The 16,313-nt window shown below is 54.3% G+C and overlaps 1 protein-coding gene across 5 annotated transcripts in view; it reads right to left on the reverse strand.

Moving 5' to 3' along the window:
• Positions 1–16,313, reverse strand: part of NPHP4 (nephrocystin 4) — a 140,480-nt gene that overhangs the window by 32,692 nt on the left and 91,475 nt on the right. For all 5 annotated transcript variants that reach the window (XM_059905402.1, XM_059905470.1, XM_059905347.1 and 2 more), the window contains exons 13-17: positions 9,427–9,488; positions 7,389–7,496; positions 5,987–6,135; positions 5,639–5,830; positions 4,997–5,184 (exon numbers count right to left, since the gene is read on the reverse strand). In XM_059905402.1, the coding sequence (XP_059761385.1) occupies positions 4,997–5,184; positions 5,639–5,830; positions 5,987–6,135; positions 7,389–7,496; positions 9,427–9,488 (699 nt within the window). The remainder of the gene's footprint in view (positions 1–4,996; positions 5,185–5,638; positions 5,831–5,986; positions 6,136–7,388; positions 7,497–9,426; positions 9,489–16,313) is intronic.

The following is a 16,313-nucleotide window of genomic DNA, read 5'->3' on the forward strand; positions in this document are numbered from 1 at the left end:
CAAAGCTTAACATACTTTTACTATACGATCCAGCAACTGGGCTCCTAGGTATTTACCCAAATTAGTTGAAAATGTATGTCCACACAAAATCCCGAACAACAAACTGGAAGCAACCAAGGTGCCCTTTGGCAGGTGAATGGATAAATAAACTGAGGTACGTCCAGAGTATCATTCAGTGCCAAAAATAAATGTGCTATCAAGCCACGAAAAGCCATGGAGGAACCTTAAATGCATGTTACTAAGTGAAAGAAGCCATCTGAAAAGCATACACTATATAATTTCAACTATATGACACCTTGGAAAAGGCAAAACTATGGAGACAGTGAAAAGATCAGTAGCTGGCAGGGTGGAGCACAGGGGATTTTTAGGGCAGTGAAATTACTCTGGTTGATACTGTAACAGTGGATATATGATGTTACACATTTGTCAAGATCCATATAACGTACAACGTGGGGAGAGTAAACCTTAATGTAAACTCTGAGCTTCAGTTATTAACACTCTACCAATATCAGCTCATCGTGAATGTAAGAAGTTGCTAACGGAGGAGACAGTGGGGGCGGGAGTATATGGGGCTCTGGGCTATCGGCTCAGTTTCTCTGTAAATCTAGAACTGCTCTAACAAATAAGGTCTAACCATCCTTAAAAATTCACGGGGTTTCCCTGGGGGTGCAGTGGTTGAGAATCCGCCTGCCAATGCAGGGGACATGGGTTCGAGCCCCGGTCTGGGAAGATCCCACATGCCATGGAGCAGCTAAGCCCATGAGCCACAACTACTGAGCCTGCGAGCCACAACTACTGAGCTTGTGCACCACAACTACTGAGGCCGCGCGCTAGAGCCCGTGAGCCACAGCCACTGAGCCCGCAAGCCACAACTACTGAGCCCACGAGCCACAACTACTGAGCCTGCACTCTAGAGCCCATGAGCCACAACTACTGAGCCCACAAGCCACAACTACTGAGCCCGTGCTCTAGAGCCCGTGCACCACATCTACTGAGCCCACGAGCCACAACTACTGAGCCCACGTGCCACAACTACTGAAGACCGCGCACCTAGAGCCCATGCTCCACAACAAGAGAAGCCACCGCAATGAGAAGTCCACGCACTGCAACAAAGAGTAGCCCCCGCTCACCGCAACTAAAAAGAAAGCCCACGCACAGCAGCGAAGACCCAGCACAGCCAAAAATAAATAAATAAATACATTTATTAAAAAAAAAAATTCATGGAATGGTGCACTTTGTTGTATGCATGTTATATTTCAACAACAAAAGAAAACGTCTTAAGTGAGGCCCATGAAAGACTCGGTGCTGAGCCAGCTCAACCTTCTGAGGTCTTGAGGAACCCGGTCCATCCAGAGAGAGCCCCCAAGTTTGGGCTGCCAAAGGAAGCCCAGATCTGCTCAGTCAGAGGTGTCTTTGGCCAAGACTCAGCTGTGTAAGAAATTGCAAAGCCTCTGTGGACTTCGAATTTTAATTCACCATGACAAGAAAATTTGATTCTGGAGTTTAATTTCTTTGGACTTCCACTTGCAGGGAAATTTAATTTTTGGACTAATTTCTCTCTGGGCAATTCATAATGGAAAGGGGTTTACAGTCAAATCAGGAGCGTCTCTAAGTGGCTGGCCTTTTTTATTGAATTATCCTAACACTATCATTTAACCTCATTGCAGAACCTCCGATGAGCTCCACTGGATCAAGTGACTGGATAGCATTTAGCACAGGAAACAGAATAGGGAGTGAATGGTCAGCAATGGGTGCAGAGGGGCCCCAAAATCCATGCATTATTCTGATCCATTTCCGAACCTTCTGGGGACATAGGCTAAACTACCCACTGCTGGTCCTGGGGGGACTGGCAAAGGAAAGGTGGTGGGTTTGGGAGCAGTGGTCCCAGGAAGGCTGGGAAACCTCCCCAGTGGTGACTGGTCCCCTCCCCCAAGGAGGGCCACAGCCCCGCTGGCCATAAACTCAACGGTTACGCGAGCTGAGAGAACAAAACGCAGGAAGGTTGCAGGAACACATCGTCCCCAGCCCCACCTCCGTGCAGAGGGACGGCCCGTGCCGCCCTTTGCCCAGCATACCCTCCTCCCAGGGCAAGAGCAGCTCATAGGCTGGTGGGTTTGGGGGAAGAAGCAGAGTCCAAGCTTCTCACCCCTTCCCCTGTCTCTTCTTTTCAGATTTGTCCACAGGAAGAGAGGAGGCCGCAGTCCACAGGCAAGCGGGGGGCGGCAGCTCTGCCCCAGGTTCCAGGTCAACGGCGGCTGCCCAGCCCGACCTCTGCCTGCCGCTCACCTGATGGGGGCCCGGCAAGCACCACGGGCTCTCGGGCTAACCCCATTCCCACAACGGCTCTGACTCTCCGCACTGATTCTGACCTTGGACAAGGGAACGGGGCATCACCTGCTGCGCCCGTGACTCCTCCCGCCCAACAATCTGGCTGACCCTTTCCACTATTCCTTTGTTTTCTAAGCATTTATGCTCATTTTCTCATTTCTTTCCTTCTGCTTTTATTGGGTTTGTTCTGGTTCTTTTTCACCAAACTTCTTGAGCTGAACAATTAGATCAGCATGTTAAACGATACTTTCTTCTTTACCAACAATATAAGCATTTAAAGCTGCAAATTTCCCTGTAATTACCATTTTACTTATTAGCTTTTTTTTTAAGTTAATTTTTATTGGAGTATAGTTGCTTTACAATGTTGAGTTAGTTTCTACTGTACAGCAAAGTGAATCAGCTATACGTATACATATATCCCCTCTTTTTCGGATTTCCTTCCCATTTAGGTCACCACAGAACATCGAGCAGAGTTTCCTGCGCTATACAGTAGGTTCTCATTAGTTATCTGTTTTATACATAGTATCAATAATGTATATATGTCAATCCCAATCTCCCAATTCAACCCATACCCCCTTCCCCCTTGGTATCCATACGCTTGTTCTCTATGTCTGTGTCTCTATTTCTGCTTTGCAAATAAGATCATCTGTACCATTTTTCTAGAGTCCACACATATGTGTTGATATACGATATTTGTTTTTCTCTTTCTGACTTACTTCACCCTATATGACAGTCTCTAGGTCCATCCACATCTCTACAAATAACTCAATTTCGTTCCTTTTTATGGCTGAGGCCATTTTACTTATTAGTTTTGATATGCAATATTATTTTGTCATTCAGTTGTAAGTAGCCATTTCTATACTGATTTCTTCATTTACCTAGGGAAAAATTAGAAATATGTTTTAAAATTCAAAAAAATCCAGCAGTTTGGAGCCTTCCAGGGGGAGGGCAGTGAATGATTTCTGACCTTGAGGTATTATGGTCAAAGAATGCTATAAAATTAGATTAGACATAGGGTCTCTTGGTATATGGCAATACCTGCTTGGAGGCCTTATATACACACATATATGAATAATCAGTTTTTATAAGTTTCAAAGGATACTTGAAAATAAAGCATATTCTCTAAATTGGTTGTACAGGTTCTATAAGACCATCTCTTTAAATTGTATTTTATAATATTCTCATTAATTTTTTTCTGCTTGATCAATCAATTTACTGACAGAAGTGTGTCAAAACCTCCTATGACTGTAGGTTTGTCAGTTTCTCCTTATAAAGTCCATCAGTTTGTCCTTTATCTTTGGAAGCTGTGGTTGTTAGAAGTTCACGGATTCAGAATCATTTTTTCCTAGTGAATTATTCCCTTAATTATTATTTAATAGGCTTCTTGATCCCCAGCAATGCCTTTGCCTTTTGTCACTTTTGTCTGATGTTAATGTTGTTAAACTCATTTCATTTAATATTTTAACACATCTTTTTCCACCTGTTAAGTTCTACTCAAGAGGCAGCAGTGGTTCAGACCCCAGGTATGTCCCTTACGAGCCATGTGACTGGCCAAAGACAGGACAACTGGCCACCAAAAACAGCAACATATTTGGTATGTTCAGTCCACTGCAGTTTAAATCCATCAGTTGATAATGATATCAGAAAAAAAAGCCATTGGCCCCGCCCTTGAAGGATGCTGGGAACTGTCTCACTATTTTAAAAATTAGCAAACAAAAGAGAAGAAAATCAAGCATTATTCTGCCTTCTCTATATGAATCGCACCTCAAGGCAACCAAAGAGTTGATGAGGAGAAGCTTCGTTTTAAGGAAGCATTCTGGCTGACAAACGAAGACGTATTCTAGGAGTAAAACATCACCACTGTGCAGCCTTGAATGAAGTGATCAATCCATAAGCACCAGTCCTGATGGTCACTGATGAAGCATAAGAAGCAACCCAGGCCTCGTGCTGCTGCAGAGACGGGGACACACCTCCAGCAATACAGACTCCTTGCCCCAAACAAAAAGGATGCATCTGCTCACGCATCTAGATCTAACTCCAATTTACAGGCAAAACAGGGGATAGAGCAACACCGCAGGTGTCACCACTGGGCCGCAAAACCAAAGTGCAGACACCGGGAGGCTCCAGGGGACCAGCAACGTGGCGGCTTCAACAAATAGATTAAAGCAAAAAAACAGAGACAGGATGGCGATGACGGCTACAGATAGAAAGAGACTGGAGAGTCACACCATCCCAACGTACGGACCTAACTGAGATCCTGATTTGAACAAACTATTAAAAAATTTTATGAAGTTATTGGGGAAATGTTAACATTGGCTAGATATTTGATAATATTAACTCATCATTAATTTTTAGATGGGGTAATATTATTGAGTTTATGTTTTTTAATAAAGACTCTACTTTTTTAGATCTACATAAGAAAATATCTATAGATGAAATCATATAACGTCTGGAATTTGCATCAAATAGCCCTGGTTTGGGGAGGGACCTGGGCAGGGATGTCACTGATAACTGCAGAGGTGAGTGGCAGGAGCACTGATTTATTGCACTCCTCTCTCAAACTGTGAACGTGTTTGAAGTTTTTCACTGTTCAACATTTTTTAAATAATAAAATTCGCAGACAAAGCTTGGCCCTGGATTTCGCGTTTGCCGGGTGCCCAGCGCTCACCCGCATCAAAGGAGCCGTCCTTGTGAATCAGGACGAGGAGGTGGGGCAGGGAGGCTGCGCTGGTCTTCCCGGCCTCGTCCAGTTCAACCAGCTGCAGCCGCGGCGTTGTCTCGGGGGGGAAGCGGTAGAACTGGAAGGTGAAATACACAGTCTGTGGCCACGGCGCTGGCTGGTCGTCCTGGGACACCCTGGATCCAACGACAGCTCCGAGTGAATCAAGGGTCCGGGCGGAGAACCCGGGCTTTTCGTCACACGCTCGCAGGGAGACAGCAGGTGAGAGGCCGCCTCCTTCATCCACATCAGCTGCCCTACTGCGACCTCGGGGAGCCCGCCGGGCACCCCCCCACTTCAGGCATGGCTGGAGAGCCCAGATCTCGGGGCTACACCAGTACCCAAGGACAGGGCGATACTCTGTCCACGCTGTAACTAAGGACCACAGGAGATCGGTCAAAGCAGGTTTTACAGCATTTGGAAATGGCAGTGGGTGGGTCCCAGCCAAACGAAAATAAAGACAGAGGGCATTCCGCAGTCACGTTAAGACCTGATCGTAGTATTCTGCCAGAGCCACACAGAAGTTCTTCCTCAACGCAAGAAATGCAAAAGCCAGGAAAAGAGCAACAGACCAAACATTCAAGAGTTTACCTGCTAAAGGCAAGAAACTGTAGCACTATCTCGTTGCTTTGCAGACAGTCTGATTCTTCCTTCTGAGGGCTGAACTTCACGGGATCTGTAGGATTCACGGCCTCGGCTGGTTGCTTATTGGCATCCAGAATCTCAGGAAAGCCGGCGGACCGCAGCAGCGCTAGGGAGGCTCGTGACGGCTTCCCTCCAGAGCTGGAACAGAAAGCCTCCTGAGCCAGCCTCCAGGAAAGGGCCAGCAAAGAGGCAGGACCCGGAAAGCCAGCTCTCTAGGAAAGCCTACCGTTCAGGGGGTCGAAGGGTCTTGATCACACGGCACTTGCCCTGGGCCCTCCCAGACCCGGCCCTCACCTCCTGGTCCAGGCTCCCACGATGAGCGGGGCGTGCACAGGTGTGAAAGGCAGCTCCTGCAACTGCTCAGCGGCGGATGTGCCCGGGGCCAAGGCCGTCTGGCTCAGGTCAGCTTCCAGGTGAGAGATCCTGCCCTCCAAGGGGAACTCCTGCCGAACACAATGGGGCCCCAGGTGAGGCCAATGAGGATCCCAACCCGTAACCAAGGATGCCTGGACGTGGGGCTCACGGGTGCACTGCCTCTGTCACACTGCAAGTGAAAACACAGGAGGCTCAGCTGCACTGGAATTTCAGGTAAGCGATGAATAATTTTAGTATAAGTATATCCCACACAATATCCGGGACACACTTATACTGGAAAGTATTGTTTATCTGAAATTCAAATTCACCTGGGCATCCTGTATTTCATGTGAGTCGAAAAGCAACGAGGAAGGAATCATAAGTTTTTGAACAGCTCAGTAGCACAGGAGACATCTGATGCCTGAGAAGGCAAATTAACCTTAAAACCATGTCTACGGAACAGAAAGAGGAAACCATCTCCAGTAACGCTAGGGAGACTGTGGGACGGAGCCCCTGAGCCTGTGTGAACGCTTCCCTGTCCCCACGTCACCGAATGCTCTCGGCTTTCACCGGCACCCTCCGCCCACCTCCGTCTAAAGGAAGAGCTTGATGGGGTCTGGGACGCTCTCCCTCCAGCTGGCCTCCCAAGCTTCCCGTTTCATTTAGAAGGAGCCCCACGTGACCGGAGGCAAGGGACACGGGCCTCTGATGACACGAGCCCAGATATATTTTAGAATCAAGCATTTCACCATGAGGGTTTTCAAGGAAGTAATTAAATGGAACCATTTTTCCTCAACAGACTTCCAAGGCAAGACTGAAGTCTGCAGGTGAACCAGCAAACTCTACGTGAGTCCCCCAAGTTCAGGAGAAAGGAAACAGACCTATTTTAGCCCATTAGCTCCACTGGGATCGGGGACGGTGGGCTTCACAAACTCTCCTCCAGCCGCAAGGCGAGTGTCCTGGAGGGGGAGCTGGCAACTTGGACGGACCTCTATTTACATCTCCAGCGAAACTTTCCTTTTCCTCTCATGTTCAGAGATCTAAGGGCGCTTTTACTTTGTCTTCTCAGGTAGAGCAAAGCCTAAATCAAGCCCTGTGGCAGGAGAAGCTCCCAGACCAAATACCCTTGGTCACCAAGACGGATGGTGGCAAATATCTGAAGCTGGAGGGAGGTGATGTCCAGCCCCCATCCCAAACGCCCGCATCACAGAGAACCCAGGAAGGTCTCGGTCACCTCACCAAGGACCAGGGCAGCTCGAAAAGTCGGAGACTTCCACAGAAGTCAGGGGTTTGGAGCCATTCCCTGGAAGGAGGCAGACGGGCGGAGGGGCAGGCTACTTACCCCCGGGGCCAGGGGGGGCGTGGGGCTCCCCGGTGGCCTTGAGGGAGCTTCGGCCGAGCGGCGCTGAGCTGGGGACTGTGGGGAAGCCGCCAGCTGGGAAAGCGACAGCTGAAGGGAAGAGAGCTTGGGTAAGACGACAAAATGCACCCCAATAACTTCACAAAGCCCCTCCCACCCCCCGCTGGCACAGACCCTTGGGAAGGAAGGGAAGACTCTGACGTGGCCACAGGGAGCAGTGAGGTCTGGAATCTCCTGGAACCCGGCATCACGTCTAATTGCTTCTTTTCTAACTACCGAGAGGGGTAATTCTGTGGTTTCTCCCACATCGTAATATTTGAATAAAAATATTATTAACAAGGAAAAGCAAGTGGAGAAGGGGAAATGGCCAGGGAAGCCGGGTTCTCTGACACTCGGGCTGCAGGGCCGGCTGGTCTCTGAACCTCTCTGGGTTTCACCTCCATCCCTGGACTGAACTTCTCCAAGACCCCTTCTGATTCTAACCACCTGTGTTCCTACGACATGAACCCGCCCGTTAAGGCAGTGACCATGATGGCAGCTGACGTGGGCCCTGGAAGCCCCACTCCACCACTTCACTGCCACGTGATGTGGGCAAGTCGCCTAACTAACCTGGTCTTGCCTCAGTCTCCTCACCTGTAAAATGGGGATGCTAAGAGTACCTAGATCACAGGCCTACTGTGAGAAAGGGCTTGGCAAGGTACCCGGCACAGGGTCAGGTAAATGTGACTAACGTGAGGAAAACGAACGTTGCTCTAAAAGGCCGGTGTGAAGAGGTGGAGGGCCCTCGCTCTACTGAAGACCCGTCTCTCAAATCCTGGTCTCTATTTATAATGTACACGTTAACAAATGAGACATCTGTCATCAGCAGTGACAGCTGGCCCGGGGGGGCAGAGGGGGGTGGTGCTGGTACAGAGAAGGACCCAACCCATGAAGACGTGAAGAAACGGGCGAGGGGCACTGGGGGATCCGGGCAGCATCTTAGGGGCAGAGAAGAATTTAGGGTCTGCTCAGCTCCCCTCAGAGCACACAAGCCGCCGTGAGCGCCTCCTGCCTCTGGGGCTGGAGGTGCTGCCCTGTGGTCCCTCAGCACTTAGGGGCACCATGCCAACCGCTGGAGGGAAAATGCTGGGACGGGCCAGCAGGGCCCGGGAGGCTGTCCCCAAACACGTGTCTTCGGGCAAACACCACATTCACTTCTGGTCCAGTTTCCCAGCTGCACGGTCCACATTAAAGCCACATCCTGGGGACAGCCCTGGATACTGAATCATTCAACTTTTCTAGAAAGCCAACGTCCAGGGTGACGTTGGCAGACAAGGTCATCAGGAGGACAAGCCAACTCTGACGTCATTCAAAAACCACGCTGGCTAGAGCCAGCCCCGAGCCACGGGCAGAACCGCAACCGGCTCAGGATCCCTGAGGGGTGGCCGCAGCTCCTAGCACCGTAGGAGACGTCAGCTCTCCAACAGGCCCGCCAACATGCTGGCCTCTGTCGGTGCCGCCCTGTGCCCTCCAGCACCAGCTGCTCGGCGCCCCTGCCGGCTGCTGCCTGGGGAAGCCACGGCCTCACCGGCGCCCTCTCCTAGCAGAGGGTCAGGAGAGGAGGGGGCGAAGGGCACTCCTCAGTGTCTCAGAAGGGGAAAAAGGCCATTCAGTCCTGAAGGATTCCCAGCCGTCAGACATAACTGCGGGAGAACACATCAGCTTGAGCGTGGACACAGGCCTTCGATGGCAACTGGAGGATCATTAACAACCAGCAGAAGCCACGGCCCTGAGAGCCAGCGCTGGGAGCAGCGCGCTAGGGACCCGCCGCGGAGACAGGCAGGAGGGCAACTGAGGACATCTGCACCCCAACACCCTCCCCACCCCGCCCCCCCCCCAGCTCGCTGGCACGCTTCCCAGCCCACACAAGTAAACAGGACATCAACTGTTCTTAAAGATGCAAAGGGGACTTTCCCACACCCAGAACCTTTAAATACTTGACTGTGGAATTCCGAAACAGGCCTCTCGGGCCTGGACTTACCCCTGGTCCCACTGGCGAGTCCTGGGGGGTGGTGAGCCCCCGGGGCGGTGGTGCCGGCAGGCCTGGGAGGAAGCACAGGGGCCGGGGAGGGGCCGTCAGCCTGGGTGGGGCAAGGGCACCGGAGCCCGGCTCAGGCAGGCCTGGCGCGAGTCTCCCCTCAGCGGTCACCGGTGCTCGGAGCTGGGCAGCGGCCACTGGGCAGCCCCAGTGCTTGGCGAGCAGACCCAGGGCGCTCGCCCCCAGTCACCGCCTGCAGGATGGAGCCCGAGCTCGCTGCCTACTTCCTCAGCCTCCTTCTCCCTGCTCACGAGGCTCACTCACTCCGCGTGCGCTCAGGGAGATGTGAGGCTGTCGTGCGCTCACCTCAAGGCTCACCTGTCCTTTCCCCTCCTCACCCTCCCCTGCCTTCGTGGGGCCGGGCTCTGATGTCTGCCTGGGCCGATGCTTCCCTGCCTGGGGCCCACTTGCTGTTCTGTTACATAAGAAACTTCTAAACAGACGCACGCACGGCTGGGCGCTCTGGCTGTCCCATCACTCACAGCCCGTCCCCTGAGGCCCACTCACTCTATGGGTGTGAGTGCAGGCGTGTTCGTACCGGGAATAGTCGAGATCGGTCCTCCACGGGGTCCCTGGAGCGAGGGGTCGAGGGCGCCCCTGCCCTGGGTGACGCGAGGCTGGTTCCTGCAGCGCCAGAGGTGCCCAACTGCGGAGGGAGCAACCGCTCCCACGGCGCTGTCCCCACCCGCCGAGCACGGTCACCGCACGGTGGCCCCGGGGCAGGACCGGGCTGGAGTCTGCCTGTGCTGCTTCCACCCCCATCCCAGGCCCTGCACTCCTGTCTAGGAGTCCAGGCCTCACTCTAGTCCCTGAAACCCCCAGACTCTCAGCACTGTGCTCCGGCGTCAGGGGCCACCCATCACCTCCCCATCAGCCCATACACGCGCGCTTCTTCTGCCGTCAGCCGCCAACATCACCGCCTCCAGTCAACGGTGGGGCTGCCCGCTGGCCGGGGCCCATCCTGACAGGGCCCCCTCCGCTCCCCTGAAGGCCCAGGTGGGACCGGGCACCTGTCCGAGGTGATGTGTCTGGTCTCCCTGAGGACCGCGTCTTCCTAATTCATGTCGGTCCCCTTCACAGTGACCCGACTCTGGCCGCTGCATGTGGACACCACCGCCGGCTGGACTTCAGGACGTCCTGGGCCCTGAGAAATCGTGCCCCCCACAGGTAACTAGCCCTGCTCCTGTCACCCGCGTGTGGCCCTGACTGCCCGCACTTGGCCCTCCCTCCCTCCCCGGTGGTCTCTGCTGCCCAAGTCCCCGCACAGCCACGTCTGAGCCCCGGACCGGGCGGTGCCCATGAGCAGCTCACCTGACCCCGTGGCCCCCAAGCCCCAGGGCACACGGCACGGGGTCGACGCGGGCGGCACCTAGCACCTACCGACCGGCCAGTGCACCCGAGGGCCGTGACTCTGCGTGCTGTGCAGGCTGAAGGGAGGACGCCCGCCTCCCCTGGTGGCCCTGAATCCCACCACCGCAGCTTCAGCCACCAGGCAGGAACCGCACGTGCGAAGCACCCCCCCCCCCAGCCGGCCCTGCTGTGCCCTGGGGCCGACATGCCACCAAAGCCCCTTCCAGCCACCTCGGAATCCACCTGGAGAAGGCACTGCAGGCTCACCCCAGGAGGAGAGATCCAGCTGATGAGGAACAGGGGGTGGGGAAAGCGGTGGGCGGCGTGGAGGGAGGCCCCCAACTCCGCTGGTCCCGCCTGAGCTGAGCTACAGGCTCTCCAGCCCCTCGCCAGCCCAGCTCCTTTCTCAAAGCCAAGTTAACGTGATTCCAAAGAACGCGGCGCCCTCTAGTCCTGGGAGCCTCCGGTTCCTGAAACGAGCTCCCTTTGGAGGGAGTTAGCGAGTCTTCGAGCGAGCTTCGCTTCCCAGGAGAGACGTCATCTCGCGAGAAGCAAAGCGCAGACCAGGATTCTGCCAGGGCCCCGCTGTCCTTGAAGCCACGTGCGTCTCCCCAGGCAGCTCAGGGATCCGGGCAGCCACTGGTCACCACCACCACCCCGCCACCCGGATCAGTCTAGAAGATGAAACAGAAGAGCAGCACGCCGGGTTCTCCTTTGTTCCACCCTAAAAGGAGGCTGAAAACTACACGGGTTGATTTTGGCAGCGAGGAAAAACCTGCAGGAAACGGCTCCACTTTCCTCTGCTCGGAGAAGCCCGGCGCTCGGGAGCCGGGCCGCGCGTCCTCTAGTTGAGGAAGATCTGAACCCTGCGGAAAGCTAAACCCTCCAAGCCCGTTAAACTTCTCACACGCTCTTTATTTCCCCAGTTTGTCTAAGCTGGGTACTGCGTGGTGCTTTTGAGGTGATTCTTTACATCCTGACTTACACAATCTTAACCTCCTAGACAACCAACCGCACAAAAAAGGCTTTGCAGCAGATGAAAGCAGTGCCTGCTGGGGATCGCAGGGCCCAAACCCACACACCCCAGCGAGGCACGGGCTGTGAGAAAATACACCAAAACCACAAAATAACTTGGTTTCAAACCTTTCTGTTCTAATGTTCCATGCGGTAGTCGCTGATTAAGTTGCTTTGCGAACTACGCAATCTAACGGTCTAGCCCGGACAACACAGTGTCCTCCAGAGGCGTCCACTGTCATTCCTGCAAGTCTCCCAAAAGCCACGACGGAGGTGTTGGGGTCTCACTGGGAAGCCCGCCTTCCGCCACTGAGCACGAAAAGGCTGCGAGCTGCCGGGGCCGACAAGACCAAACCATGGGGCCCTCACGTGTGTGCAAAGGCTGCGTGCGTGGTGACATCTGCAGCGTGCACAAGGACGTGTGCACAAGAACCTCTGCCGCAGCACCGCTGAAAACAGCAAACCATGAGAATGGCCCACGTGTTCCTGAAAATGGAAGCCCTGAATTAAAGCTGGTCCATCTGGGTGTGGAGCCCGGAAGCAATTAAAAAGGGGGAGGTCGACGGGCGGGTCCTGACGTGGGACGTTGCCAAGACAAGTTACAGAGCGGAAACAAGTTACCAAGCAACCCGCGTAAGGGAATCCCACCTCTGTTAAAGGAGAAGAAAGAAAACGACACGTGGATGAAGGTCTGTAGGTAAATTCACAGAAATGCGTGGAATGGCAGGAACAGTGAGGGGCTAGAACCTCACCGTTTAGACACGTGAGTAAGCGTGCTTTCTGTACTACCCGTGGAATTTAAAATAACTTAAATTCTAGTTTACTGACCGTCATCAGGGACGTCTCTGTGCCCCTGCTGGAGCCTGAGCACGCTCCTGGCTGAACCGATGGCACCAGGCGGCCCGTCGCAGAGGACGAGGTCCCGCGGCAGGGGATGCTGGTGCCTCCCCGGACGGGGCCCTCCCGTCACCCCACCGGGAATAACATCCACGTCTGGCCGTGGCGCCGCGGGGCTCTGGCTTCAGGTAAGTCACCTGGTCGTTAAAAGAAGAACGCAGAGACTAAGACGACAGCTTTGCCAGGCGCTCTGTGCAGCTCAGGGACACCTCAGCCTCGGAAGGGACTGAGTCAGCGGTTGCCACGCCACCCGAGCCAACAGCGGCGCAGACAGGGCCACACCGAGTGCTTGAGACAGACACGTTTGCAGCTGCAGCCGCTGCGCCCCCGTCTGAAGATGAATTTCCCCGACACCCTATTGCTCCCGGATCAGCCTCCGCTTGCTGAAAAGCGCTGTCGACAGAAGCTCAAGTGTCCAGTCCTCTCTTCAGTTCAGCTTCTAGAAGCCCAAGTGCCCTACACTTGACTAAAAGGCCAGGAGGGGGCTTGCGATCTGCCCCAAACCTGGGCTGTCCGCGTCCCGCCAGGTCACACACCTGCATCCCGCGCTTCTCTGCATTCAGCCCGGGGGGGAGTGGGGAGGTGTGCAGACCACGAGGACCTGAAGCCCACTCCACGCTCCAGGGCAAGAGGGGCTACCTTTCAGGTCAGCACTTCTCAGACGGCACTTCTGACGAGTCGAGTGGGCGAGCATCACAGAAAGACAGAAAGTAAGAACACAGGCACGAGAGAGCTCAGGCAGCAGGCTTGGGGACGTCCTCCAGGCTGGAGAGAGCAGGGGTCTCTCCACTGTCCTTCCCGGGAAGGCTGGTGGGGTCCCCATGCATGAACACCAACCCGGAGCCGGCCCTGCATGAAAGGCGGCATTCAAGCCCTTTACCCCACAGTGCAAGCTGCCCTCCAGAGAACGCTTTTGCTGGAACGTAGCTGCGCACCCTGGGGGGCGGAGGAAAAGAGAATCAGCCGGCAGGGCCTGATGAGCGGGATTCGTGGGGAAAAAGGCTGCCCTGCAGACAGACCTGCCTGTGCTTAACTGAAGGGAGAGGAGGCTGTTGCTTAGCAACCGTGGATGCTCAGGGCCAGGCGGGAAGGGGCCAGGCCTCCGACCAGGAAGGCGGGGCTCTGGGGATGTTCCAGGATGGGGCCGAACAGCTTGCCCCAGGGGCAGGGGGAAGGAAGGGGTCGTCACAGCCAAAGACACAATTTCTGTGATTTAAATAAAGATTGTGAGAAACAGCTTTCCCCATCAGACCTTGAAAATAAAGGATTACTCAGCATTCAATGGTACTCCAGACACTAAGAATTCACAAGGCCGACCCATTTGAAAGGCCGTTATTCCTAATTATTTGGGCTTAAAAAGTCATTCTCTTGAAGACTTTGATCACAGGAATGGAGGAAGTGAGCAAAATCTAGGAAGAGGTAAAGGGATGCTTGTTGATGGAGTGGGTTTGGGTCCCTGTGCTGAAGGAATCCAGAGGTGCCCTGTCTCGGCGAATCAGGCCCAAGAGGAGTGGGAAGTATGAGACGTGCCCGGAGCCCTAGGCTGGGTCACCTTCAAGGACCAGGCTCAGAAGCGTGATCTCCCTCCTGGAAGCCCTGGCTCTGAAACGCTCACTCACGCTCCCCGGCAGATGCTGTGCAGGTGTGTTGGGTTCCCGGCCGCTAACTTCCACCCCCTGCTCAGCCGACATCCTCCACTCCCTCCACTGCTGCGTGATTGCCTGGTGACACGACTCGGGGCAGGCGAGCTGCCCGTCAGTGAGGATACTCTCGAGCACGTCGCCCGCACACGAGGTCACAACCACGTCAAGCATCTAACTCCGTGTGCTCTGGGAAACACCAGGGTTACGTATTTTCAATGGCCCCTTCTACCCGGCTGCTTTTATATCTATTAAGCAGGCACACCAAAATTCTGACGCCACCAGAACGTTCAAAAGCAAAATATGGGTCAGGGAAATGCCGGGTTCCAAAAACTGGAGACGGAGGGCCCTCTAGCGGCCCCACACACACCCCCTCGCGGAGGGTGATGAATGGACCTTTGCTCCCTGGTAATTTTGCAGAAAAAATAAAAAGGATAATTCATAACAGAAAGCCGGAGCACCTCACTTAAAGTGACAGCTGCATATCGTTAAGATTTCCAAAGGAACCATATAAGTTGGTAAAATATTGAAGTAGGAAAAGTTTCCATCATAAGTTAAACATCAGCCAATATTTAAGTCTCTTATATTAGGTCCTGGGAGGCAACGTTTTCAAATGCTTGGAACCCGGGGTGAAGGCGATCACATTAACGTGACATGAATGCGGTGATAAATCCAAATTAAGTAAACCAAATGGAACCAGGTTCCATCCACGCAGATCTGTGGGTCCCCAAACGGGGGCTGAAAACCAGATGACGCTGCTACCGCACGCCTGCAGCAGAGCGCAGTCCCTGAGTCCTCCAGCAGCTGAAGCATCCACTCCTGTCTGCCAAGGACGCAGCAATAACCCTTTCGGTAGAGAACCCAGAGGGCATGCGCCCAGCAGCTCTGAACCTCAGGACGTCACGCTGGGGCTCGGTGAGCCCCGCACACGGGAGAGTAACACCCTCCCCCCGGTCACCCAGAAAGAGGCTCGGCTCAGCGGGCGACAGGACCACCTCGAGCCCAAAGCAAGACGCCTTGTGGGGGAGCCCTCCCTGCGGGGTCCCCCCACACCCTGAACCTCCACAGTGCTCCCTGGAGCCCACGCAGTGCCCTGCTCTGTGCCCAGCAGACCCTCTGGGGGTGGAGATGGTGGGCTTCCGGAAGACAGGCCAGGCCCCACTGGCAGGAACTACCAATCTCTACTCATTCGAAGATCGAGAAATGCAGGAAAAGCTGGTCAAAGCTGGGATGCAACTACGCAGTAGAAACAGCTGAGTGCAGGGAAAGACGTGGGACAGGAGATCAGGCCCTCAGTCCATCAGGTGACCGCCGGAATCCACCCTCTCTCCCGAGAGCAGCGCTGATGGTTTCCCTTCGGGGACTCACCCCCCCAGCCCTTACCTCCATGGTCAGGGGGTCTGGCCCAACCCCACGCAAGAGAGGGTGTGTGACCCAGGACGCACGCCCTGCCCCACCCCCATCCCGTCACTCGGGGTGCAGGCAGGTGACCCGGCAGAGGGAGGGGCTCCATCTCAGGACCCCGACTGGACAACTGAGCCAAAGAAGTCCGTCCTGCTGGGATGCCTACGTCCGAGGATAACCGAGCAGCTCCCGGAGCCACCAGGTGGGGAAACCCTGCCTGGAAGGAAGCCACCACGGACAGCTGGAGGCTGAGCAGGCAGGTGTGGGAGACAGACAGACAGACAGACAGACACACACACCAGGTCTTCACCGCATCGCTCAAGGGCCAGGACGCAGCCAGGCCTCACGTCAGGGCTCCTCCATCACGCCAGCCAATCAATTCCCTCTCCGTTTCAACTATTTTGAGTTGAGTTTCTATCATGGAAGAGTCCTGAGTGACCCATTTCTCTACCCACACGTGCTGAATGCTTTGGGCAACAGAAAGATGAATCAGCGGAGTCCCCACTGGTGAGATGCTCCTCTGAT

Source organism: Balaenoptera ricei, chromosome 1 (assembly GCF_028023285.1).
Source record: "Balaenoptera ricei isolate mBalRic1 chromosome 1, mBalRic1.hap2, whole genome shotgun sequence".
NCBI lineage: Eukaryota > Metazoa > Chordata > Mammalia > Artiodactyla > Balaenopteridae > Balaenoptera > Balaenoptera ricei.